This window comes from Nelumbo nucifera, chromosome 1 (genome assembly GCF_055504915.1).
Source record: "Nelumbo nucifera cultivar China Antique chromosome 1, China Antique-T2T, whole genome shotgun sequence".
In the NCBI taxonomy this organism is placed as follows: Eukaryota; Viridiplantae; Streptophyta; class Magnoliopsida; order Proteales; family Nelumbonaceae; genus Nelumbo; species Nelumbo nucifera.
In genome coordinates, this window is record NC_142649.1 from 136,160,225 (window position 1) to 136,187,894 (window position 27,670).

A 27,670-nucleotide genomic window follows, 5' to 3' on the forward strand; every position below is an offset into this window, starting at 1 on the left:
GAGCGACCTCCTCTGCCCCCCCAAGAATGCTAGGCCAAGGTACGTCCTCTATGTACACGGTTCTCATGGTGTTGTCACTGGTGCTGGTTAACCGGGACAGGGCATTGACCTCAGCGTTCTTTGACCTCCGGATTTGCCTGATGAAGTGTGACTGGAAATTAAGCAGAGCCTCCTTTACTTTTGCTAAGTAGGCGATCATAGTTGGTTCGCGGGTCTCGTATTCGCCTATAACTTGGTTAACCACAAGCTGGGAATCGCTGCAGATAACTATGTGTTTCGCTTTTACTTCTTGCGCCAGGGCTAGCCCAGCTATCAACGCCTCATATTCTGCCTCGTTATTGGATGTCGCAAACTCGAATAGTAGTGCGTACTCCAATTTCGTGCCACTCGGGTTGCGGAGAACTACATCGGCTCCGCTGCCCTGCTGATTTGAGGAGTCATCTACGTGAAGGATCCAGGGCTCTTCATCTCAGTTCACGCTAGGCCTAACCAGGAGAGATACCGAACTGGATGCGACCTCACGGTGCTCCGACTCAACCGACCTAGGGGCACCAAGCTCACCCGAACTGGGAGCCTCGTGCTCAACCGGGCTAAGGACCTCGGAGCTGAATGTGCATTCTGGAACAAAATCCGCCAAGACTTGGGCTTTGATAGCAGTTCATGGCTTGTACTGAAGGTCGTACTCATTGAGTTCGATGGTCCACTTTGTCAATCGACCAGAGACCTCGGGCCTGAGCAACACTTGCCTCAAGGGTTTGTCGGTGAGGATGATAATGGTATGGACTTGGAAGTACGGGCGGAGTTTACGGGCCACAATGACCAGCGCATAGGCTAGCTTTTCTATCTCTGGATACCTCGTCTCTGCTCCCTGCAATACTTTACTAACATAATAGATGAGTCGTTGGACCCGATCTACTTCCTTTATCAGTACCAAATTGACCACTTCGTCACTTGCCGAGAGGTACAATTCTAAAACATCGCCCTCTTCGGGCCGGGTCAAAATTGGGGTACTTGTGAGGTATCTTTTGAGCTCGTCAAATGCGAGCTGGCTTCCTGGGTTCCACTCGAACCCTTTGCTTTTCATTGCCTTGAAGAAGGGCAGGCAACGGTCTATCGATTTGGACATGAAACGACTAAGAGCGGCTATTCTGCCATTTAACCTCTGAACCTCTTTTACTTTTCGGGGTGGTCTCATATCTAGGATGGCCTTTATTTTGTCCGGGTTGGCCTCAATACCGCGCCAGTTGACGATGTACCCTAGGAACTTACCCGAGATGACACCGAAGACACACTTGTTTGGGTTTAGTTTCATGCTAAATTGACATAGGATTTGAAAGACAGAATGCAAATCTTGTATTAATTCAAGCGAAAACTATGTCTTGACGACTATGTCGTCTACATAACATTCTATCTTTGTGCCAATTAAGGGTTGAAACAGCTTATTCACAAGCCTCTAAAAGGTTGACCCAACATTTTTCTGTCCGAAGGGCATAACCTTGTAGCAATATAGGCCGAACTCGATTATGAAGGCGGTTTTTTCCTCGTCAGCCGGGTCCATCCTGATTTGGTTGTAGCCCGAGTAGGCATCCAGGAAGCTTAGCAACTCGTGTCTCGAGGTCGCGCCCACTAGGCGGTCGATCCTGGGGAGGGGGAAGCAATCTTTCGGGCAAGCTCGGTTCAGGTCGGTTTAGTCGACGCACATGCACCACTTGCCATTTGCCTTCTTTACCAGAATAGGGTTGGCCACCTAGCTCGGGTAATGAACTTCCCTTATGAAGTCTACTGTGAGGAGCTTCTCGACCTCCTCATCAACCGCCCTCCAGCGTTCTGGGGCTAGGTTGCAATTCTTTTGTTTAATGGGCCTAACTACAGGGTCAGTATTTAGCTTGTGAGTTATAAGGTCGGGGTTTATACCAGGCATCTCTGCCGCGGACCATGCAAAAATATCTAAATTTTGAAGAAACTTACCAGTTCAGTTCGCAGGGGTTCCTGGACGGAAGCACCGATCTGAAGCATCCGAGCTGGGTCTGCGGCTGAGGTCGGAATAGTGACTGTTTCTTCTGTGGGTGTAGCTCGTTCTTCGCCTTGCTCTGTAGGCCGCTCTTGTTTGAAATCGTCGGCCACCTTGGTCTTTCCCTTTAGGGCGGCGACATAGCACTTGCGGGACTCGAGCTGGTCGCCCCGCGCTACCCCCACACCGAAGTCTATAGGGAACTTCATTGCCAAATGATAAGTGGAGACCACCGCCCGTAGGATATGGGTGATCGGTCGACCTATTGTGGCATTGTATGGGGAGGGGGTCATGACCACCAGAAAGTCGTGGTTGAGTCTGACTACACAGAGCCATGTGCCGACTTCCACAGGTACTGTCACTTTCCCAAGGGGCCAAACTTCTTCCCCGCTGAAGCCCACCAAAGGAGTGTTCGCGGGCTTCAAGTCACTTCCCCGCAACTGAAGTTGGTCGAACGCGGCTTTGAAGAGAATATCTGCCGAGCTGCCCGAGTCAACGAGTACGCGCCTGACCTCAAAGTCACAGATCTTTACCTTTATGATGAGGGCGTCGTAGTGAAGGTAGTGAACCCCGCGCGCATCGTCCTCGGTGAAGAATATGGGGTCTTCCGTCCTTGGCCGCTTTGGGGGATTTCGTTCTTCTCTGGCGACCTCACGGGTTGATGCTCGAGCTGCTGCCGAGGTGCATTCTGCTACAATCGATCCTCCAACGATCACAGGAATCGTTCCCCGAACTGGCCGTTCCTCCGGGGGCTACTTCTGTGACTGTTCTGCTGGCCGGCTGCTAGATTCGGGGGCATCTCTGTTGTGTTCCCCCTGCCGATCTATCTTATTATTGTTATTATTATTATTATTATGTTGTACAAAATTTCTTAGGCACCCGCGACGGATAAGTTCCTCTATCTCGTCGCAGAGATTCCTACAATGCTTGGTGTTATGGCCGTGGTCTCTATGAAAGCTGCAATACAAATTTTTATTCCTCTCATTCGGGTTCCCTTCCGGACGAGGTGGCCACTTCACGTACGGGGCATCCTTGATCATCATCAGGATCTCAGCCCGCTTTGCATTCAAGGGCGTGTAGTCCTACCGATCTGCCATGGGAGCTCGGAATGGCTGGCTCAGTTTTGCCCCTGAACTGAGTCTTTCTTCCTCCTGTCGTCTTGGTTGGGAGGTTCACCTTCCCTCTTCCTTTTTTCAAACCCGCCCTTAGTTCTTTGGTTTATCTCCTCCTCCGTTCTTATGAATCTATCCGCGAGTTTGAGGAATTCAGCTATGGTCGCGGGCTAGCTGACCACCATGTGTCACTTGAACTCCTTGTGCGTCACACCCCTCTTGGCCGCCGCGAGCTGTACCGCTGGGTCTAGACGTGATATTTGTAAGCACGCGTCGTTGAACCGCTTGATATAGCCTTTGATGGATTCTCCTTCCTTCTGGACTATCCCAAGGAGGCTCTCCTCGGTTCGGGGGCACCGCTTGCTGGTGACAAAGTGCACGGTGAAGACTTGCACGAACTGGGCCCAGCTCCTTATCGACCCGGGGACCAGGTTCCTGTACCAGGTGCGGGCCATTCCCCTGAAGGTGGTAGTGAACGCCACGCACATGCAGGACTTGCTGGCCCTCGCCAGGTGCATCTGGGACTAGAAGGCATCAACGTGATCACTGGGGTCAAAGGACCCATCATACTTGTCTAGCAGAGGGAGTTTGAAGTCTTTGAACATGGGAACAACGAGGAGTTCTGATGACAGGGGGGAAGGGACTGAAAGAATAGGGGCAACTTTCACCTCGTCCGAGCTTGCTTCTTCTTTACCTCGGAGCTTGGGCAGGACGCAGGTGGTAGTTCGGTGACTTTGCCAGCGCCTCCGCTGTTGCTTGGAACGTCCGATATTCGCGCTACTTGCTTGGAGTGTCGAGGTGGTGCCGACTTGATTGGCTAGGAGGTTCCCAATCCGTCGGCGAGCTGCGATGTAGGGGTAGTTAGTCTTTCCCTCCTGCCAGGGGATGAGGCCTGGCTTCTAGAGGGGTTCTGAGGCTGGGAAGCTTCCCCTCGATGAAGGAGCCCGCCTTGAGGAGAGGGCTTGACCTGCTTGATAGCAGGGTGCCAAGGTGGTAGTTGTGGTTGGTTCTGAGGCAGTTGGGGGAACTGCTGTTGGTAGTGGTACTAAGAGATGTGGTGTAGTACTTGCTGCTGATGGAGTTGGTGTTGTTGAAACTGTTGCATTTGGGCTTGCATGGCCCACATGCATTGCATCAAGTCATCAAACTGATTCTGGCTGGTCGCCAGAGGGACAACGGTCGGTTCGGTGAAGGTTGTCTCGATATAGGGGGGAAGGGGAACATTCGTAGGCGCCACTGTTCATGGCGTATTGAGGCTAAGGATTCCGCCCGCCGAGAGGGGGACAGTGAACTGCCCGATGCATACAGTGGCGGGCTGAGGGTGTTCTCCTACAACATTCAAGTCGGTGTTACGTCTGTCACTGCCGGAGGAAGCCATGAACGCTTAGTTTTCTTTTGAAGAGAGTTAAAGGTTAGGGGAGGCTTTTTGAAGTCTTTCCCACAGAGGGCGCCAAATGATGATGCACAATTCGGTTGGTCTTAGCTGCCAGTAACCTTGCCTCTGATGGAGTCGAAGATGCCTGAAACAAGGAAGAATTTGGAGATTTTCGGGGAGGAACCCGGTAGGAACACTCCGAAGTTCAAGTTAATACTCTTGAGAAGGCAAGGGAAAATAAGAGATTTCAAGACCAGAAAGCACAAATATCACATACCTCTTTCTCTGGGGGAAGAAGGCCTTTTATAACCACCTGGTGCACTCAGTCCCAAGTTTCTGTCAAGTCAGGTATAACCGCCTCTGTGGGGGGCAGACACAACCGCCACTCTCCTCTCTGTCAGGGCCGTCTCTGCCACAGCTAAGATGGCGGTAGCAGGTGGCCGTTATGGCGTGATTGCCATCTGTCAGATCCATACCAGTTTGGCGTGCTGCCTCAGAGTACGGGTGTGCGTGTGCAGGCATGCGTGTGTGGGCGGGACCTGTCAGGTACGGTTTCACAGTTGCGCGACCTGGAGCCGAGGTGCCGGATTGGTGCGCGAGGTGAAGTCTTGAGTTCGAATTGGAGTGTCCTATTGTCCCGAGGTAACGGCATATGGTCTGGACTGACCCGAGGTGGGTTAGTCTGGGCTTTGCCCCTCACGGGCTTCTGTTAACCTCGGGATTCTTAGGGAAAGCTCGGGTTTCACCTCCCAAGGAAGTGTGGGTTCCTTTTGGGGAGCTCAGGCCTCTTCTTGGGGAACTCAGGAGCTCGGGCCTCTTATTTGGGATATGGTAGTGCTATGCCGCCATGCCGAGCTGACGTTCCTGCCAGGTCACCCCGGTTTCTTCCAAGTGTCGCACAGCCAAGGGGTCAGGCCAAACCTACCTCCATCACCGCCCAACTCAAAATCTCCAAATCTCCTCTTGAACCAAAGCCTTGCTATAGAACCTTGAGCCCATCAGTATGTGAGCAGTATTTCGTTTGACCAGCACCTTATAGATATGACTTCGGATGGCCAGACAGAGAAGAAGCAGCACCAGCGAAGAGACACTGCCACGAGGTTGAGATGGAGCAGGAAGAAGATGGAGAAGAGAGAGACGTTACAAGCGGGAGTACTTTTACATCGGTGGAGAAATGAAGATATTTTACTTCAATTTTTTGGATGTATTTTTCACATCGATTATCAATGTAAAAGTCTTTCAAAAAGGACGTTTTACACCGATCTTCGTTGGTGTTTTAAATTCCATCCAAAAAGTTATAAGGTTGGACCGGAGTGTAATATTACACTGGTTCAGCATTTACATCGCTTCCAAACGTAGCCTAAGGTTCATTTTTATTTCTTTTTTCATCAACTAAAAGAATAATATACGTATTCATACAATGTTCTTTGGTAGATATATAGTGGAAACATGCAAAACCCACACCAATGACATACAAATCAATCATGTGGGCCCTATATAATAACACAAATATGAAACAAAAACACAAAAAACTAGAAAAGCTTTTGCATTTGATTGTATAGAGAAAATATTAAAAAAATAAAGGAAGAAATTAGAACTTATTTAAAATTAATTTCTGAATTCAGTAGAGAGTTGTGCAAATGAAGAAAAGAGCTTGGAACTTATAAATAGAAATGGAATTAAAAGATTGCACAATTAAAAATATAATAACACGAATAAATACAAAATGTCTAACAATTTCATCAAATTGATAATAGTAATGTTCAATGAAGATAATATACTAAAATGTCATAAAATATAAAAAAAAAACAGTATATGATTGTACCCCATGTTACTCATTTCCATTGGCAAATGTTTTTACGATAGTTGATTGCCAACCATTATGCCACTAAAAATCTATATCAATGGTTTGAATACCTAGACCAATAGTTCGTGACCACGGGCATAAAATATTTTTGAAGAATGAAAATGAACATGGAACATAATTATCTTTATACAGGGGATATTTTTTCATTTTAAAAAGAATGAGGCCAATGTTAGCAAACTAAACATGACCTTGCCTAACTCAAGATACCAACTTTTTGGGCCAAAGCTAGGGGTGGCAATTTTTCACCCAATCTGCTGAACCCATCCAATTCGCCTATTTACTTGGCGGGTTGGAAATAGGTTGATCACCCATTGGGTCAATTTAAATGGGTTGGGTTGGGTTGGGTTGGGTTGTGGATAACCATTAGGTTAACCACTAAAGATATAGGTATTAATTCGTTAGTCTTTTTTTTTAATTTTCTTCATTTAAATTAAATAATTTATAAATAATGCATTAAGTTTCTATTAATTATTGACTAAAATTAGTTTTGTCTCGAACCAACACACTTCACCCAAATCGACATATATCCAAATCAACTTGAATCGAGTCCGGACCAGCTCAACTTGGTCTAAATATGAACAGATCCAATCACCTCGGTTCGGTTCAGTTGGGTTGGTCAACCCAATCCAAATCCAACCTGACCTAGGGCAGGACGATCCGGCTAGCCCCAAACCCGAAATGAAACCGAATGGGATGGTTCGGCCTAAACCTTGGTCCAGTCTGTCCCAAAACCCGACCTCGCTTGCTTGGACCCAGTTTGGATCGTCCAGTCCGACTCTTACCTGTACAACCCAACCCAAATCCGAACCGGTCCGATTTACTTCCTGATGTAGCACAATTCGGCTACTCCCTGTAGGAGATAATTTGGCTACCAGCAACGACGGACTAGATGAACCTGCAAGAGATGAATCAGAGAACCCGGGGTTGTTTACCCGACGAGGTCGCTCCAATGCTTAAGTTAGCACTTAGTTGTGAGCTTGAAGATGATATTAGATTGTGAGAGAGCTAGAGAGCAGAGATTACGCATACCTTCGCCCCTAGGGGGGTGAGGTCTTTATATACTGGTGTCCTCGCGGGTTTGGTGGAGTAGTTCCTGGATCCCCGTTGTGATAGGATCTGTTTTTGTGTTAGTTGGGGATAACGCCACCAACCGATAAGGTTGCCCATTTCCGCCTGAACCGGGGAGTGGGTGAGATAATACTAGCCGTTACAAGGCATGATCTCGTAAGATGCGAGGTACGATGGTGAGATCCTTGAAATTACCATGCGGTGGTCGAGTTGCTTGTGAAGTGTTGGGATGCTTGGTGGCGAGCTGCCTGTGAAGTGTTGGGCTGCTTGGTGGCGAGCTGCCTGTGAAGTGTCGGCTGCTTGGTGGCGAGCTGCCTGTGAAGTGTCGGGCTGCACCTAGTTGTCATGAGGTGCCATGTGTCATAATGTCATTGGAGGGCCAAATATGCCCTCATCATTTGCCCCCCACTCCCGAGTTGAAAATAACTTGGCGAAGGGAGTAGATTTCTCCTTTTGGCCCAAAATTCGATGAGCTCGTAAGCGCTGATTCAATTCCTTAGGCTCTGGGAGCGACTCGCGGTCTACTCCTAGATTTTGCCCATGTCAAAGAGGCGATTGGGTCGTATGTGGTGCTGAGGTCTCTGCCAGTTCGATACTTTAGCCCTTAGGCTTTGGGAGCAACTTATAGTCCACTCTTGTTGATTTTGTCCATATCGAATCGGCAATTGTCTTATGTGGTATTTTAGCCCTTAGGCTCTGTGAGCGACTCGTAGTCCACTCTCCTTGATTTTTCCCATGCCGAAGAGGCAATTGGGTCTTATGTGGTGCCGAAGTCTTTGCTAGTTTGGCAATTTAGCCCTTAGGTGTTGGGAGCGATTTGTAGTCCACTCTCCTTGATTTTGCCCATGCCGAAGAGGCGACTAGATTTTATATGGTGCCAAAGTCTCTGCCAGTTTGGTACTTTAGCCCTTAGGCTTTGGGAGCGACTTATAGTCCACTCTTGTTGATGTTTCCCATGCCGAAGAGGCGACTGGGTCTTATGTGGTATTTTAGCCCTTAGGCTCTAGGAGTGACTCGTAGTCCACTCTCCTTGATTTTGCCCATGCCAAAGAGGCGACTGGGTCTTATGTGGTGAGGAAGTCTTTTATCAATTCGTCAGTTCGTGCCTAGGCCAGGCCGCCAGGTTGGCGCCCTCGCCAAGTCAGCAGATGTGCCAGGCCGCGCGCAGGCCGTCAGGCCGCACGCAGGCCGCGTCAAGCCACGCCAGGCCGCCGGGTGGGTGCCTTAGAGCTATGATTGTGCTGCATCAGCCTCGTGATGCTGATCACCCACTCCTACAAGAAGCTATTAGGAGCTCGACCTTTGGGGGCAGCACTACTGACTTTAGGTCACCAGCTCGCATGGGAGCCTTGGAAGGCTCGACCAGCAAGGGCACCCATGCAATCTGTTGGCCACCAACTCCTGCGGAAGCCACGAAGAGCTCATCTTTGTAGAGGGGACCTCACGAAGATGACTGACGAGGTTTTATCTTAATTGAAAGTAAAGTCGGTGGAGCTACTTAGTCTGTTACCTTCCTGCATAGTCTCTGAGTTCATAAAAAATGGAAACTAGAAAGTGAGAGCTTTAGTTTCTAAAAGGTGAGAACTTAACTTTCTAGACGAAGAGGATTTCATCGTTCAGAAGATGAGAACTTAGCTTTTTGTAGTGTATCCCACGGAACCACTGAGGGTTCAGTAAATGTCGCGCCGACTATAGGAGGGAGTGGCACGTTCACTTGTGCAGTCGCTTGGGGCATCGGCAGCGCTGGGACCCTAGCCGTAGTAAGCGGTATGGTGAACTGACCTATGCGGACAGACGGGAACTGAGGTTGCCTCTCGGAGATGTTCACTTCATTGTTTTGTCCGGCGTTGCTAGAGGAAGCCATGGATTTGATTCTGAGCTTGAGATTTTTGAATGGAGATCCTTGAAATTACCATGCGGTGGTCGAGCATCCTAGTGGCAAGCTACCTGTGAAGTGTCGGGCTGCTTGGTGGCGAGCTACCTGTGAAGTGCCGGGCTACTTGGTGGCGAGCTACCTAGTGGCGAGCTGCCTGTGAAGTTCCGGGCTGCTTGGTGGCGAGCTGCCTAGGAAGTGTCAGGCTGCACCTAGTTGTCATGAGGTGTCATGTGTCATAATGTCATTGGAGGGCCAAATCCGCCCTCATCACTTCCCTTTACCCACTTCGGGCCAATCGCTTCGGTCCCAAACTAGTGCACAAATCTGATATGGGTTAGTCCAAGTCAATCCGCCATTGGTTGAACCTAATCGATCTGGTCCGACCAGATTGATCTGAATTCAAATAGTTTAACCACTCTTGATGTAACCAGTATGGACCTAAGTGGTTCGATCAAACCTGAAACCCAAACATAGTCAAATGGCTTTGCCACTTGTGTAAAAGTAGCATGCATATAATGTGATTTGAACCTTCACCACTTGTGTAAATAACAATTACTGTTACCACCAAGTTATGACCAACTTATTTGCCAAGTAGGAGTTAGTTTTTTGTTTTAAGTACATAAATATAACATTAATGGGTTTGAACGGATTGGATTGGGCTAAAGCGGGTTTGGATTGAACCCAACCCATTTAATTTTATAAAACTAGGTCATTAATGGGTTGGCGGAATGGTGAATGGGGATGGCATACTTCAACAAGCAATGAACTTTAGGGGTGATCATGGACTGGCCCAGGCTAGGCCCAGGCTAGACTTAGCATCTATGATCAGGACCATAGTCCTGGCTTGAGCCCAGCTATACATACATATGTGTGTGAATTATTAGGCACAGGTCTGGTCTTGATATTTTGAAGGCCTGATGCAGACCCCAGCCTGAACACAAAACTAAGCCTACCAGGCCAGACTCTCACTCTAAAAGCAGATGAGAGAAGCCAATAGAGTGGATCTTAGCTTAGGCTTGGATTGAGGGTCCTGGTAGCGGCATCACTACTCAACCCAAGCCTTCCCGACCTTTCATAATATATGTGGTCTTATGTATATATAAAATAAATTATGTATTTACAATACATAATTACTAGGATTAATTCACTGAACTCTATAGTCTGTAACTCTGTATAGCCCAAGTCATAACAAGAAAAAGAAAAAACCCCACCCAACTTGAGTACTTGACCCTATACCTGTAGCCCTTTTGTATGGATGCAAGCAAGGATGAAGGATTCCCCTTTTTTCTTTATAAAGACATAATCGATTGGCATACATGAATTACAAGATGGAATCATTAATTCCCCGTATCCCCATTATTGGTATGCCAGTGCCGTATATCCTCGCCTTTTGTAAGTCTGTAACAGTATTGCGGGATGCAACTGAGTACATGGACAAAACCCATTTTGATATCTCTGAGATGGATGATACTTGTGTTCTAAGTGAGGCTCAGGCTTCCATGAATTGGGGATTGAACATCCCAAAGCAGATCTGCTTTGTTGTACTTTGAAGGACGCTCTACTGTCAATGGAAGGAGGAGGCCATCACAAACTTTTGTTATATGTTTCAAGAATGAATGGAGGTGTCCAGCCCATCACAAATTAACAAAATTCACACACCCTTTACAGATTCTAGCTGGTGTTGATAAGACTTGGGCCCCATCACATTACTTTGGGTTGGGATGAAAGGGGGCCTTATCTTTATTCAATTGAGTATCAAGTTGGATATATTAAGTCCACCTGGGCCCAACACCTCATGGAGTAAAACGATTGTATTCTTAAATAGTCCCCCTTTACAAATCTCATAATTGTACTTAGATGTGTAATGTGTAGAGGGTTTTTATTCCATCCCAATAACCAAGTTTTTTTTTTTTTAGAAATAACCAAACGGATTTTAGGCCATCCAAATAGATTTGACAAGCTATCAAATTCCACCTACAGGCTGTAGGTGAATGCCCATTATGGCCCTATCCATTTATTAATTTGGGCCACCCAAACAGTGTGCCTAGACCCACCTAACCCAGATAATCAAAGTGGCATCCAAGCTATTGGATGTTTATCCTGGTCGTTTGGTGGAGGTGTTCCAAGACCAAACAGTCTTTTCCAATTCTCCAAATAATGGACCAAGAACAAGAATCAACCACTGATCCTGCCCTACTTATTATGTGAGCAGAGTTGTCTATACGCTGTCCCAAAATCTAACACTGATTGCAACTGTTTTAAACTTTTAATTGTTACAGCAGGATACAAGTTCTATTCTTGGGGCCTATTGGACAGTATAAACAAATACTTTATGACCACTTAACTCCGGTTCATGTGCAAGCACCATCATCAAGCAAGAGATTCAAGATTAACTCAACAATCAAAACTTTTCTCCCCCTTTTTCGGTATTCAAAGTATCGATACGTATCAGCCACTGGTTCAGAGGGTAGTCGAGCCTTAAACTGATCCCTTTGAATCGATTTCAAAAAAAAAAAAAGTAAAACCTAAAAAAACTACCGATACACCTCTACCAGCATATCGGATATATCAATATTTTGAACCTTGCGTCTACCCTAAAAGTTGTCTGCGAAATCAAAATGAAATCGTTGCATTCTGATATAACAGGATGGCTCTGTAGCTTTAAGTCTTTAATCACATATTTAAACAAGTTTTCATTAACATCGTTTAATTTCAAAGACGCAAGATTTTCGAAATGTTTTGAACACGAATAGAAAAACCTAAATTTTACAAGCTTGGTTCCTCAGTCCTCGCTATTTAACGCAGGTCATGTGGCAAATTTCAAGACAAAAATATAAAATGAAAAGTAGGTTTAAGGATGAAGAGGAAATGAGAAAGAAGTAGCAGTTGTTATCATGAGCATGGACCGCATTTTGCTGACTACTATGCACTTGGTCCCTGCTACTCACCTCATCTCGGAATAGTATATAATATAGATCCTACATCGATAGTTTATGAAGCGAGTCTATGAGTCTCTGGTTTCTTGTTGTTTTTTGTTTGTTAGAATCTTTTATCTATTGTCTGGGCCACAATGTGTGGAGTAGGGATGGCAATGGGGAGGCTTTTATAAATTATAAATTCTATATCCTACTCACTCCCTAGACCTAGACCACCCAAAACGTATCCTCCTCAAAACCTATAGTAGGTTTGATTTTCAGAATTCAAATTTTATCTCCACACATGAAAATGCAAAAACCTATTTGAGGGTGAGATAAATCCATTGGTGGATTGGATTTAGAATCTATATCTAATTTTCTGTTGTATATAAATAATAAGTAAGTAAAAAAATAAAATATCATGAATAAACCCTAAAATATTTTTAAGAATGTGAAGATTTGAAGTCAAGCACTCATGGTTACAAAAGTCAGGGTCTCACTTTACCATTAAATTACTTAATTTAATCAAGAAAGATAATATAAGTTTTAAATATATATTATTGATGTAGGGGTATCTGACTTACCTGCGGATCTTGACACATGGCATCAGCCGGATACACCCTACCTGGCCATCCTGTGGATCCTGACACGTGGCATTGGCCAGGTGCATCTTGACCATCCATCATCAACCGCCGCCACCTGCTCCCAACTACCCCTCTTCTAATGCAACTTCGGCTATAAAAAATGCTCCCACATTGAGGTAAGTACACATAGAGACTTAAGCTTTAGGTTTTCTTTCTTACTTAGTCCGACCCCTCACAACCCTCGGCTAACTTAACCATTAAAGTCTTCACCCTTGGAATAACTCCTGAAGCCTTTAACCGTTTAACGTCTTCTTTCTCTTAATAGGATTGGACCCGTCAACCTTAGATACCAAAAATTACATTATTACCCTCTCGACTTTGTATTTAACAACAATAATTATTATTATTAAAAATCAAGTTTTTAAAAGACATTTCATTTTTTAATAAAAATATAAAACAAGAACAAGTTCTACAAATAAGCCCTGGAACCAACTTCAGAATTGCCAAGACAAAAACCAACCTTGGCACCGAAAGGTTTCGACTACAAAAGGTTAGGGGTCAAGCCGACCCCTACGATATAAATTCCGGGTCCATACAATCAAACCGAATCGACCCATCCTCACCCCTACTAAGTACTAACGGCTCTCTCCCTAATTTCCAAATTCCTATTCCGCCGCGTTGCCGCACGTTCACGTTCCGCAACTTGTTTGCATTGATATCATATCACGATACGCGTCGACCCCGACAGTGACAAAAGATATGATGACAGAAATCTGCACTGATCATTACGTGTCGACCAACTGATCAAATTTAGTAGATAAAATGGCGTCACCCACGTGAGAACGTGGCACCTTTATCCACGCAATCTTCTTCTCATCTTCAGAAAAGATCGCTCCACATTCTTCTTTATTCTTTGCACCTCACAGCCAGCCAATTACCGGTAAGTCTCTTTAACTTTCTCGCTGCATTTAAGAAAAGTGTGGGCAGTGGGCAGTGGGCAGCGGACCACTCCACTCCTACTCGGCTACTCCTAGCCCGCTGCTGTTCTACGTTAAACTGGTCCCCGCTTGACTTGAGTCTCGACTCTCGAGATACTGTTTGGAGTTTCGACTTTCGAGACACTCAACATCGAAATATCTTGTTGTACTCTGGAAACAATACCATTAATCCAATAGGACTAGGGAGACGGAAATCTAATAATCTATCACACATACATTTGAAAGTTGAATCCATTCAATATCTGTTTCGGTTTTATTTTCTATTCAATTGGTACGATATGAAATCAATTCACATGGCATTGCGTTGGCATCAAATCAAACATTGTTCTCCATGTTGCCCCATAAATTATCTTATAAATGCAATTGGATATTCGCACAGAAACCCTGGTCTCAGCTCTCAAGCATTTAGACAATTCCAAGTAATTCCCATTTCTCAACATGTCTAATGGGTCTTGCCTCTTGGAGGTGTTAATTAATTAATGGCTTAACTTGAAAGCGACAATAATACATTCAAGGGTGGAGACTGGGACAGACGCGCCGCTCGGGCTCCGCTGTGTCCACAGACAGATCCTGAAACTAAAGGCGGTGACGTGTGACTGGAAGTGGATGGAGTTATAAGTTAGAAGCGTGTGTGTTTGTTTCGAAAGTGTCGAGTGAGTGAAGCTCGTTCTGTTTTTTTCTCGAACAGCTGGTGTACAACTCGAGCTCCTATCCTATGGTTGGTTGGTGGCTGGCAATGTACTTCGCGGATGCGGTTCACGTTCACCATAACCCAGGATGAAAATTAGGGTTAATCTTTGACGGAGACCATCAACATCAGATGTAAGTTGTAACGCTCGTCACTTGAGCAACTCTGCTATTGTCACCCACTGCATTTGCTGCACGTTAACCGTGTTGTTATGTAGGTTAACGGCGCGAATGTTAACGTTCTGGGTGTCTCTGATCTGTGGATAAAGAACTTTAGATAATACAAGCCTAGGGGCTAGGTTGGATATCTGGTTCCAGCTTTACCCACCAGAGAGAAAGACATGCATGTGACACTGCCGGTCATGTGGTGCCCACCCATGTGGTGGGTATATGTATGCCAGGTGTCAAATGGTGCAATCCAGTTATTAATCTCGGCCGTCCAAGTGGTGGGACCCCTTTCAAGGATTCTCCTAAGTCCTAACCAAGTCGGTAATAGTATTCACCTCACACACCTTTTGGGCAATTCCATGAGTCAGAATTGGAACAGTTGTTAAAAAATTTGGATAGATCATACAAATTTGAAAATAAAAATAAATTTACAAATGATCTATTAAGTATCATTAATAGAAAAATTAGCAATAACAGGAACAAAAACAAAATTATTAGAAGGAAGATCAATATGTGATCAAATGAAAAAATAATAGATTAACGATGGTTAGGTTTAAGGTTTAAAATATCGTTATATATTGGTCGATATGTATCGTATTATGGCCTTTTAAATACGTTTTTATAAAGAGTGTTTTGGGTCAGATCATGGTTCAGAGGATAATTAGGCTTAAAATTAACCCTTCTAAATCAGATTAAAAAAGAATTATATGTATTAAAACTTTAAACCTTGGTTAAGTCAATTTGCATATGATGATAATGATGATGAAATGGTGTATTAAATTAATTCAAAATTTTGGGCTTTCGAATTTATCCTCAACTATATATAAGAGCAGTAAACCATTCGATAGGATGTATCAAGTCAATACCAGAAAAGGGGAAAGGGGGCTGTTTGATAATGGCTCATCGAAAATTTTATTGCTTTATCTTTTATTTTAGTAAATAAGTTTTTAAAGACGTTGTAGACTCTTTAATGGAAATTGAAGTTGAATAGATCATTATATTCTTAAATATTTTATTATTTAGTATATAGTTATCTTGATTTTGGTGTACGTCATTACATTTAAATTTAATGATATAATATTAAATTATTATATTTTTACTTTCTAAGTAGAGTTAATTAACTAACGAATGCTCACCCAAATAAATGAATAATGTAACAAAGATACCAAATAATCTTAGCCATTCAAGTACCACATCAAAATTTCTAGAAGAAACTTTTAAGTTGAATAAAAATGATATATTAAAAAACCTGTATCTAAACCATCAAAATGGCCTCCCAAGGTTAATCAATGAATCGCAGCCATTCAAATGACGCATTTAGAGTTTAACCAATCTAATCCATCCAAATGAGGTACCAATCAACCTAAAGATCTAGTTTGTGGAAATAGACTCTTAAGATCAATAGATTAATCTCAACCATTCAAGTGATAAGAATTTCAAATAATTTGAGCAGTCCAAAGTCCAAACAATTAATGTACCCAATCAACTTAAAATTTAGGCTATCAAAGTAGTCTTTTAAGAGCAGAAACCATTGATGGTGGTTCAATTGGTAGAATCACTAAATCATTGTAGTAAAGGCATGAGATCAAATCCTCCTGCCATCAAGATTGGAGGGTTAAGGGGATGGGCTACCTCCATTATGTAGTCGGATGAAGCAGGAGAAAAAACGAAGTAGGGAATCAATATTATCCATCTACTACCAAGATTCCAACTGTTCTCATCCATTTGAGTAAGGCATCAAAGTTTCCAAAAAATCAAATAAAAAAATTGCTATAGTTTCAAATGCTAAAATATAAGAGCTATGGCATTAATCAAAATCAGATATTTGCTAATTGTCAGTCACCCCTAACACCATCATGAGGTTCAACATTACATGAAAGTATGAGGACTAATTGTCACAAAACAATTATACAAAGGAGTAAGTTTTATAGCCCCATTTACTCAGAATTTTTTTTTTTTTATCGGTAAAATTTATTGACTGTCACGGAATGGTCCAAAGTGTTTAAAAGTAGGTAGCATTTTGCTGCCAGAAACTACTTGATTGGTTGATTGATCATCACTTTTATGCTATAACCGATATATATATATATAATATATATATATCTTTTGGTTTAGATCAATTACAAATAGGGGTGGTAATGAGCCGAGTTCTTCATGAGCTATTCGAGTTCAATTCGGTTCTGTTTCAATTGAGCTTCGAGTTTGATTTATATGCTTGATTAATAAATGAACCAAGTTCGAACTTAATAAATCTCGGTTCGTGAGGTTTGTGAGTCGAGCTCGAATATATATATATATATATATATATTTTGGTTTAGATCAATTACAAATAGGGGTGGCAATGAGTCAAGTTCTTCATGAGCTATTCGAGCTCAGTTCGGTTCAGTTTCAATTGAGCTTCGAGTCCGATTTACATGTTTGATTAATAAATGAACTGAGTTCGAACTTAATAGAGCTCGGTTTGTGAGGCTTGTGAGTCGAGCTCGAATATATATATATATATGATAAATAAAATTATATAAAATAATATATATATATATATATATATTATAATTCTTACTTTTTTAAATATCAAATAAAAATATTTTTTATATATAATTTTAATTTTTATAAAATATTTTTCTTAAATCGAATTCGAGCCAAGCCAAGCTCGAGCTTATGAGTTTTTGACTCGAGCCAAGCTCGAGTTCAATATTCTAGCTCGAATCGAACTCGAGCTCGAGCTTGAGCCTCATACTATTCGGCTCGACTCGAATCTATCCCTAGTTACAAACAAGGAATGTACTATGGGTTAGGAATAAATGCATAACTATATATCCATATATAGTTAGTTAGTAGAAGATGTACTAACAATTGATATATGTATTAGGTTCTATATCTATTTATGATTTACATAGCCCATTGTATGTCTTATTTGTAGTAGATGTACTAGCAACTAATATATCACTAAGGGGGCCTTCTTTTTCTGGATTTTGAGAGGGGAAAAAGTTGGTCAATGGGATTTTGATTCTCATTAATCAAGAATTCTATATTCTTTTTTCAGATTTATTTAAAGATCAAGAAAAATTTATTTTTATGGATATATATTACTTACCCGGATAAATAATACCTATCTTTTATGTGAATAAATAACTTTTTCATCGGAATAAATAATTTACCGAAAAACAAACGAGACATAAGCTTTTTATCTTTAATACCTTTCTTATCAACCCAACATCGATCGTGTCTCCATAAGCGAGGAGGCAGAGACTAGAACTCAATGAGACATGCGCGCTTCAAAATATTCACACACACAAACACAACATCGATCTTAGGCTAAAGAGTTTGGTCCAGTCCACGTCTCCATATATATATATATAAGAAACTTTAATTGTTGCAAGTTGCAAATGTAATCCCTGTTATTCTGTGGCTCGTTGGCTCTGATTAATGCACTTTATGTAAAGCTTATCGTATTGGCAGACAACTGACAACTCTGAAAGGCCTTTTCTATTTTGTTTATTTAATTTTAGCTCTCTATATTCTTGTACTTACTAAATACAAACAAACCGAACATCATGCAATTAGCTCTATCACCGTTGTGTATGGATGGTAGCTTAGCTTACCTAGCTAGTTTATATATTCCACAAACCCTTCATTCCAAAACTCTTTTCATTGATTTGATCACTTCTTTCAATGTTATCTTGTCTGCATGTTTTGGTCTAGTCAGTATTATGATATTATCTTTGTTTTCATTTTTGTGAAAACCAGCAAATGCCACCCCTTTCCCACTAAAAAAGCAATAAAGAAAATTCTACCTGACTCTCTCTCTTTAGCTGGTATATGGCTGTAAGAGAACTCCGTGGGATCAAAAGCTAGCATCAAATCTTATAAATTTTCGTTTTCCAGTAAGGCTGTGTTTGGTTAGGAAAGAAAAAAAATAAAAGGTAAAGAAATCTTTATAAATCTTGTATTGATTTTCTTACTTTTCCCTATCTTTTCCTTTAAACCAAATATAGCCTAAATGTATTTTAGTTTTTATTTTTAGCTTGAAACCCAACTGTAGTAAGGACAAAAATAGAAGACATTACATTCTATCCTAGAAATACCCTTTTTTCTTATGGCTGTGATTGGTTTGAAGAAAAAAAGTAGGGTAAGGAAGGGAAAGGCAGGGAGACCTATACAAACCTTTTATAGTTTTCCCTGCCTTTCCCTACCTTTTTCTTCAAACCAAACATATTCTAAATTATACACCTTTTTATTTTGTTGTTTTTAATCGAATATAAATCATGGTTTTCAAAACCAAACTGGACTGAAAAAATTGGGAACCGGTTAGGTGATTAGTCCCATTTTACCTCAGAATTATTATTTTTTCCAAAAAACCATTGATTTAGTTAACAAACCATTGACCCAGGCATTCAAATCATTCAATAGTTTAACTGTTTTTATTTTAATTTTTTGTCAGATCGAGCCGTCCGTTCGATTTGAATGATTGAACCATTCGACCCAAAGATCACCCTGGACGGTTTGATTTTAAAAAACTTGATATAAACCTTTCATTTCAAATTGTAACAAAAAAAAAAGACAGAGAGAACTAATGTCCAAAAGATGCTCACTTAAGTGTTTTTTTTTTTTTTAAGCATAGTAAGATTAAAGACCAAGTAAGCATTGAATTTGAAAATAACCATTGCCCGTTTGGGAGGGCTTGGGCTTTCAGGATGTAATTTTTGGCATTCCGAGCTTTGCCCTATACAGAAACCACCGAACTTGTATAGTTGTATTTGATAAAAATATAGAAAGTCTGAGTGTTTTGAACGCCAGAATTATCACTTCTAACATGAAGTTACTATAATAGCTTATCTGAAACACGGGTGTTCAATAAATGCTGCAACAAGATATTTCAAGCGGAACCTGCTACGTACCAATGACCCAAATAAAAATGGGTCCGATTTTAGATATGGGCACGAATTCAAGTCAGTTTTGCTGTTCCTGTTCCGCTCCACATCCACCGCATTCAATTCCCTAATTAGCTCCATCAATTTTGGCCTTGGGTGTGCATATGATATGTATGCCCTACACGTTTTATTCTTACGACTACGAGCGCTTCATGTCATTGGCGCCAATCTGAATATGCTTCACCAACACGACATGTTGAACCCGCATAACAGAACAGAACCGACATGGTACGAGTAGAAATGTAGAGGATTTGAAGCGAGCTGCGCGCAGGGGAAAATGCTTAGCTCGGACTCTCGGAGCACGCGCTGGATCAAACTTTAAGTTGTTTTTCATGGACTGGACCGGGAGCCGGGAGGGGGGAGCAAACTTCTGCAACTCCTGCAAAAGTTCCAAAATCAATCGAGTGGGTTAAAAGCCATCTGATCATGCTGATTTTATTTTAAGAAGATCCTGACCGCCGGATTCATCATCAAACGGGGCCTACACAACCGACTTTTGGTGGGCATTTGGGAAGTGTCAGAGGTACCCTTGTACCCTCAATTAAGAATTAACCAAAAGTGTCCAAACTTTTTCATCGATTTGACTGCCCGTCTAAGGGTACTTTCGTCAATCCCAGTTAACGTCAATCGATGATACAGCATCTAACGCCGTCAAGGTGACGCAAAGGTTCCGTGAACGCACGCACCCGACGGTTCTCTACCTACGTTTCAAATCCGTTTCGTAACACCGTTAAGTCCCGGTTTTCCGTTACTTACAAACCGCGTAAAAGCGGGGCCAGGGACCGTTGGTCCCAGCAATGGAAGCCATTTCTTCTAAGTTTATATAAAAGAGAAAAAGATAACTTGCAGAGCTTCCACGGAGTTTTCTATTATTTAAATCATAGCTATTCGAAGATACCTGTGTTAAAAAGCAAAATAGAATATCTGCGTTGAAACAGCTGCTCTAATGGGGGTTATTTAAATTATACAGCGTATTCTATTTTCTTAATCTTTCCTGATGTGGGTCCTCTGCTTCACTGTAATTGACAGCCTCATCTACAGGCTGGAAAGAGCTGTTGAGTTGCAGAAAAGCTTCAAGGGATGGTGCTCATGGTAGCTCTACACTTGCGCTCCTAACTGAGTCTTCTCTCTGTTCCTACTACAATCACTCTCTGTAGCAACACAAATGCGTGTAGGTCTCTGAGAGAGGTAAGATTACTCAAGAAAACCTGATCTTGATCTGTTTCTAGCGATTTTCCAAAAAAGAGGGGAAAAAAAGCTGGTTTTGGTCCATATTCGGCAATTCTTTTTTTTTTTTACCATTTCCTTCCTTTTTGATCATTTAACAGTATCTTCCTTTCCATGGTTGCTGTTTTAGGATCTTAGTCAGATTTTGCTCCCTTTCTCTGTAGAAGTGCTGTAGGTGGGAAATTGATTTTGATGTATCAATGTGATTTTGTCGTGGGTCTTTTAAATTTTGTCGCTTTGAATTTTGGTTCCTAAAGGGCTTGGATTTGTTACATTTGGAGTTTTAAGGATTAGAGTTCCTCAAATTTTGGTATTTCAGAAGCTAGACACTGCTCTTGGGTTGTAGGAGATTAGTGCCGGAGTTCATGATTTTGGAGTGTTGAGAGTTTGGGTTCATAGGAATTGGAGTGATCGTTGGAGTTTGAGGATTTGGGTTAAGGGAAATGGCGAAAATGAAACTGTTGGAATGGATTCCTCTGCTTCTTTCTCTTCTTTTTCTTGGGTTTACGGTTCGTGGCTCCCATGCTAGTAGTTTCACTCCCGTCGATAACTACTTGATTGCCTGTGGATCTTCTCAAAACGTCACCTACCAGGATCAGACCTTTGTTCCTGATTCATGGCAATCTTCATTGGTATTAAAAAGTCAAGGAAATACAGTAGCTGTAACTTCTAATTCTAGTGCTCCCTCTCCAATCTATCAGTCTGTGCGAGTATTCCCTGCTCTAGCCTCGTACAAATTTGGAATCCGGCAAAAGGGCCGGCACTGGATCCGCCTCTATTTCTATCCTATTCCTGATTCCGGCCAAAACTTGAGATCCGCTTCAATTACTGTAATCACGGATGATTTTGTCCTCCTGAACAACTTCACCTTTAAGAACTATAATGGTTCTTATCTCTTCAAGGAGTATGCCATCAATGTAACTTCTGATACCTTGGTCCTCACCTTTATCCCTTCCAACAACTCAGTCACGTTTGTTAATGGAATTGAAGTGGTTTCTGCCCCTGATGGGTTGATATCAGATCAGGCATTGGCTTTATCCCCTTCTTCCACTTTCAGTGGTCTTTCTGATCTTGCTCTGGAGACCGTTTTCCGTCTGAATATGGGGGGTCCGTTGATCACACCACAGAATGACACCCTTGGGAGAACCTGGGAAATTGATAGGAAGTACCTCCATGTGAACAGCTCTGCTGTTAATGCGTCAGTTAACCCTACGATAATAAAATATCCCATGGGTCTCACACCCGAGATAGCCCCTAATTGGGTTTATGCCACTGCAGAGACGATGGGAAATGCAAATGTCCCTAGCTCAAGTTTTAATGTTACCTGGGTCTTCCCTGTGGATCCAGATTTCTTCTATTTCATCCGACTACACTTCTGTGACATTGTGAGTAAAACTGAAAACATTCTCGTCTTCAATGTCTACATCAATTCTGATCTTGGCTATGGTAGTCTGGACACGTCCCAACTTGGTGGTTTGAATACACCTTATTACAAAGATTTTGTGTCCAACTCCTCAATTGATTCGGATACTTTAACTATCAGTGTGGGACCAGATCCAATGGCAGAAACCACTGATGCAATTTTGAATGGATTGGAGATCATGAAGATCAGCAGCGATGCTAGAAGTTTGGATGGATTTTCTTCTGTCGACAGTCTTCTTCCCAAGGCTTCCTCAAAAAAGAGTAAACTGGGGCTTATAATTGGATTGGTTGTGGGAAGTTCAGCTTTCGTCGGATTGATAGCTTTGTGTTATTGCTGCCTGGTAGCCCGGAAGTCAAAGACTGCTCATCAGGGACACCAATGGCTGCCATATGGAAATTCTTTGAGCATGACCAAGGGCTCCACAACCTCTCAGAAGAGTGGAACAAGCTGTTTCTCAACCTCAAACCTTGGTCGGTTCTTCACATTCCAAGAGATCATAGATGCAACTAACAAATTTGATGAGAGCTTGCTTCTTGGGGTGGGAGGATTCGGTAGAGTTTACAAGGGAACACTTGAAGATGGGACCAAGGTAGCTGTCAAGAGGGGGAACCCAAGATCTGAGCAAGGGCTTGCTGAGTTCAGGACTGAAATTGAGATGTTATCCAAGCTCCGTCATCGCCACCTTGTTTCTCTGATTGGATACTGTGATGAACGGTCAGAAATGATCCTTGTTTATGAATACATGGCAAATGGGCCTCTCAGAAGCCATCTTTATGGGACAGACCTGCCACCTCTCTCATGGAAGCAGAGGCTTGAGATTTGCATTGGGGCTGCAAGGGGGTTGCATTATCTCCACACTGGGGCAGCACAGAGCATTATTCACCGAGATGTGAAGACCACCAACATCCTCTTAGATGAGAACTTTGTAGCCAAGGTTGCTGATTTTGGCCTTTCAAAGACAGGTCCTGCCCTGGATCAGACCCATGTGAGCACTGCTGTTAAAGGTAGTTTTGGGTACCTTGACCCTGAGTACTTTAGGAGGCAACAGCTGACTGAGAAATCAGATGTCTACTCCTTTGGTGTGGTTCTGATGGAAGTCCTTTGCACTAGACCCGCTCTCAACCCCGTTCTCCCAAGGGAGCAGGTTAATATAGCAGAGTGGGCAATGAGTTGGCAGAAGAAAGGCATGTTGGACCAGATCATGGACCCCACTTTGGTGGGTAAAGTAAACCCAGCATCTCTAAAAAAATATGGTGAGACTGCTGAGAAATGTCTGTCAGAGCATGGGGTTGATAGGCCAACAATGGGAGATGTCTTGTGGAATCTCGAGTATGCTCTCCAGCTTGAGGAAACCTCATCTGCATTGACCGAGCCAGAAGATAACAGCACAAACCACATTCCTGGTATTCCTTTGACACCACTTGCGCCATTTGATAACAGTGTAAGTATGATTGACGGGGTGAATTCTAGCACAGATGATGATGCTGAAGATGCTGCAACCAGTGCAGTCTTCTCTCAGTTGGTAAATCCTCGTGGAAGATGAGAAAGAAGGGTTAAATCTTTATTATCACTGTCGGCCATTGGAGTGCCTAAACAAGACCTGGTCCTCCTGGCTTATTCAAATTGGTAAGGAGAATTCCTTGGAAATTTGTTTGATCAACTCTGATAAGGTTTTTCCTTATCTGTTTACTCAGTTTTTATCCTGATTTTTCCACCGATACGTCTTGGATTGTAATATAATTCATTAGATGCAATTGAGAATTCATTGCAAATTGCAAGCTACCCCTATAAGGATATTATATTTTTGTTGTCCTGGTTTGAACTTCGAATTAAGATGGGTTTAATTTCCTGTTTGTCACATGTTTAGGATATTGGTTGTATTTGCAATATCATTTTCAATTCACAAGACAAAAGAAAAATAAAGAACAGTTTACAGTCACCATTGCTTTTTTTTTGGCAAAATAGGTTTGTAAAATATGTAGTTTAGAAATGATTCTCTCAGAATGTTGTAGCTTTACTGCTTGAAAGAAACATATTTTTTATCCAGTGGGTATGGCTTGTATTTTTCTTCAAAGTTACCAGATAAGTGGCAATACCTGATATTTTACAATTAGAAACAGAGAAAAGAAAGAGCATTTACTGCTAGTTGGTACTGGAGAAGCTTAGCTTCAGATGTTTTTTTTTTTTCTTTTTTCTAAAATTAGTTTTAGAACATGGTTTCCTTGAAATGGCTTAACACCGAGTACATAATTTGAATGAAATTGAAGTTAAATCAAGTGGAACAAAACAGAAATCATCTTATTTTCCTACAGCTACCTTTCAGTTATTCCTATGATGAACTCATTTCCTGCAAACTATCCCACTTCCGCTGCTTACCCCTCTGGTGCAATCCAATAGGTCATAGTCCATTACTAGTAGGCTTTCCTTGGTTGTAACCCCAGCTGGAGAGAACACACAAGAAGCACAGTCAGAGGAAAGTAGCGATGTGGTCCTGTACTTATCCTCACCTCCAACTACAGGCATTGCCACACCTGGCTTTGCTGGATTTTGGAAATCAGGTCTGTAAGTTCGTCCTAGAACACCTTCAACTTCTGGGGAGAGACCAAGGAATCTGAACTGTACTTCCAAATGGGCAAAACAGTCATCAGAAGGTATTTGGTAATTGTGGACTTTGTCATCTTGCTTGGTAACTGGAACCACATTGACAGAAATCTCTGCAATTTCTGGGAGGGTGACTCTCACACTGTTCTTGTTAGATGTCCTTTCCACTTTAAGATCTTTCTCTGCTGATTTCCATTCAGAGAGATGGCCTTCTGGTAGGATTAGGGGTTTTTCATCGAAGGAGAAGCGGAAATGGTCAACCTCGTCATCCCACCTTGCCGCCCGTGTGGCTTCAAGAGTGAACGTGTGAGAGTCAAACATGATCCCCAAGGCTTGTATCCATGTAAAGTCTCTGGTTCTTCCAGCAGGTCGGAGGCCAATGAACCGAGCATTGATCTGAAGGTTGGGGTCAGAGACTAAACTGAAATGTTCATTGCTCTTGCCATGGAAATAGAATACAATGCCATCTCCGCCAATGAAACGGGGATCAAAACAAGCAGCTCCAGGGCTATAGCAATTTGGTTTGCGGTCTAAAAGAATTGAAGATAAATTCGGTTAGATAATTCAGATGGCAGATTTTGTGAAGTCTCCTCCATATTTAAGGTAGAGTAAATGCATTAAACATATTTTTAAAACATCTAATGGTGCCGAGTTCACAGAAATCGTTGCGGTTCTGACTGCAATCATGTAATTTGTAAGCTATATATGTTAATCTTCGTAAAGGAGCTGACACCTTGGTCATGTAAATTAAGTGATTTAACTTTATATAGTATGAATATAACGGTGTTCTTTTTCTGGATTTTGAGAGGGGGGAAATTTGGTCAACCAGTGAAAGTTTATTTTCCTATATTCATCTCCTAGGTGGATAAATTAACTTTCCCATTTAGGAGAAAGTTTCCAATACTTGGATGGGACAAAAAATGCCCCTTTTAATAATGAAATTTTTATGGTTAAGATTGCCATTGCCTTATTTACATGAGAAATAAAAGAATATGGATAAATGCACTTATCTGGGTAAGTCTTTCCCAAAGTGACTTACCGAAGCGAACGGGGCATAAAGGGTATAAGGTATGGAGTCTAGATCTGCTGACCACCACACACTATTGGCCAACACATGGAACATCGGTTATGTTGTGGTCACTGATATTCTCAACGTGGGGCTGGATGAGTGTGGTCAACAATATGTTGTGGTCAGCAGATCTGAACTTGATAAGCTAATGCAATTCTAGGATTTTTGGGCCCTGAAGAGAGAAATCGAATTCAGTTTTCACTGTCCTCGCAGCCACTTGCAGCTGTAAATTAGAAATATCTTTCCATAAATAAAAACATACAAATATGGAATGGATGGTTGCAAAAGTCTGTGAGAACAGTTTGGTGAGGACTAAATCCAAGTTCCTAAAGAGAGGCTTGACCCATGAAAAGATGTATCCGTGTTGTAGTGCGCCTATTCATTCTCATAGATCCCACCATAGCCCAGGGTAAAGTTTCCAAGAGTTGCATGCAAAAATTTGTGTCATTCCAAGATAAAAGAATACTCATTTAGAGATTTTTTTTTTATAATGACTATTACCAAAAAAGAATCGATATTTTTCTAATACTTTTTCCTACTCCAGTAATCAGGGGCAATCACAGTTATAGAAAGGGTTCGACTACGATGTCCCCAAATCACAACTTTAGCCCAACTCATTATGGTTGGGCCCCAAAGCTATGGCATGCAGATTGGACTGACCCCGGCCCAGCCCGATTTGTGGTGGAAGGAGAACAATTATAACTAAGCATTTAAGCAGAAAGGAGAGAGAGGGAGGAGAACGTCTTACTTCTGCAAACAGCCTCACAAGTGGGCGCGGTGCAATCGAGGAAGCAACCTTTTGTAGCGTTCGGGTTCACTGGGACGACAGTTGGGCACTCGGCCGGGCAGGTCGCGTACTTGAGAAAGCATTTGCTCCGGCGGTTGTTGCAGGTGAGACGCTGTGATGCTGCTTGGGTTTCAATCACCCATGACAGTACAATGAAAAGCAAACAGATGACCCAGCACTGGTTTCTTAACTCCTTCATTCTCATTTGTTCCAGTCGCAAAACCAGGCACCAGAATGAGGCAGCAGCTCTACTGGTACAACGAGATTTGCTTTCTGGCTCTGATCTTATAGAATCCGAGGACTGAATTCCTTCATTTGTTTTTTACCAAGGCTTTGGATCACGGGGACTAGTAGTCTAGTACAACATTGAAGTTCGAAGTAAGAACGTGAGTCCTGGTTGGCTATCTTAAATGCTTTGCGGGTTCCTGAATCTTTTTAGCTTTGGTCAGAGCTTCGGGACTGGTAATAGTTTGTTTTTATTAATTAAGCAAACAAGATAGATGACCCAACTCTCGCCGTAATTCCAGCTTAATCACAGTATCACACGCAGAGAGAGAGAGAGCAAAACTGTAAAAGAAATATCCACAAGCTACAACATGCCTAACTTGTAATCCACGTGTATTGGGTAATACACTTACACACAGAACACATAAGACGGAGCTATTTTTGGATCGATGGAGAAGAAAGTTATTGGTGCAAATGTAGTTGGTGAAGACTGGTTTTAGAACAATGTCTATGGTTTCAAAGCTCAGGAACCTTTACCAAGCAAACTCGGTTGCTTTGATTCACTTCTTAAAGAATTCATCAAAAGTCTCTCTCTGTGCATGCATTGAATAGATTGCGTTGTAGTATTAGTAAATGGTAAGCTTAATTCACATGGTAGAACATGGTTAGTGGTTGCACAGAGGTCTGTTTGCTCTCAGCCCTTTCACAATACCTATTTTGTTCTGTTTTTTTGGTCATTTGGAGTT

The 27,670-nt window shown here is 42.4% G+C and overlaps 1 protein-coding gene, 1 long non-coding RNA gene and 1 pseudogene across 3 annotated transcripts; 2 read left to right on the plus strand and 1 right to left on the minus strand.

Moving 5' to 3' along the window:
- The first annotated feature begins 19,253 nt into the window (after positions 1–19,253).
- LOC148803867 (uncharacterized) lies at positions 19,254–27,129 on the plus strand. The gene is made up of 2 exons (XR_016080226.1): positions 19,254–20,780; positions 26,457–27,129. It is a non-coding gene; the product is annotated as an uncharacterized LOC148803867 (long non-coding RNA).
- Positions 20,779–24,181, plus strand: LOC104612589 (receptor-like protein kinase THESEUS 1 pseudogene; annotated as a pseudogene). Its single transcript, XR_016080225.1, has one exon. The product of XR_016080225.1 is annotated as a receptor-like protein kinase THESEUS 1 pseudogene (transcript).
- On the minus strand, positions 20,875–26,904 carry LOC104612590 (uncharacterized). Its single transcript, XM_010280049.3, has 2 exons — positions 26,661–26,904; positions 20,875–25,373 (listed from the first exon to the last, which is right to left on the minus strand). Exons 1-2 carry the CDS (start codon positions 26,902–26,904, stop codon positions 24,583–24,585), a joined length of 1,035 nt encoding a protein of 344 aa, XP_010278351.1. The 3' UTR covers positions 20,875–24,582.
- Positions 27,130–27,670: the final 541 nt, after the last annotated feature.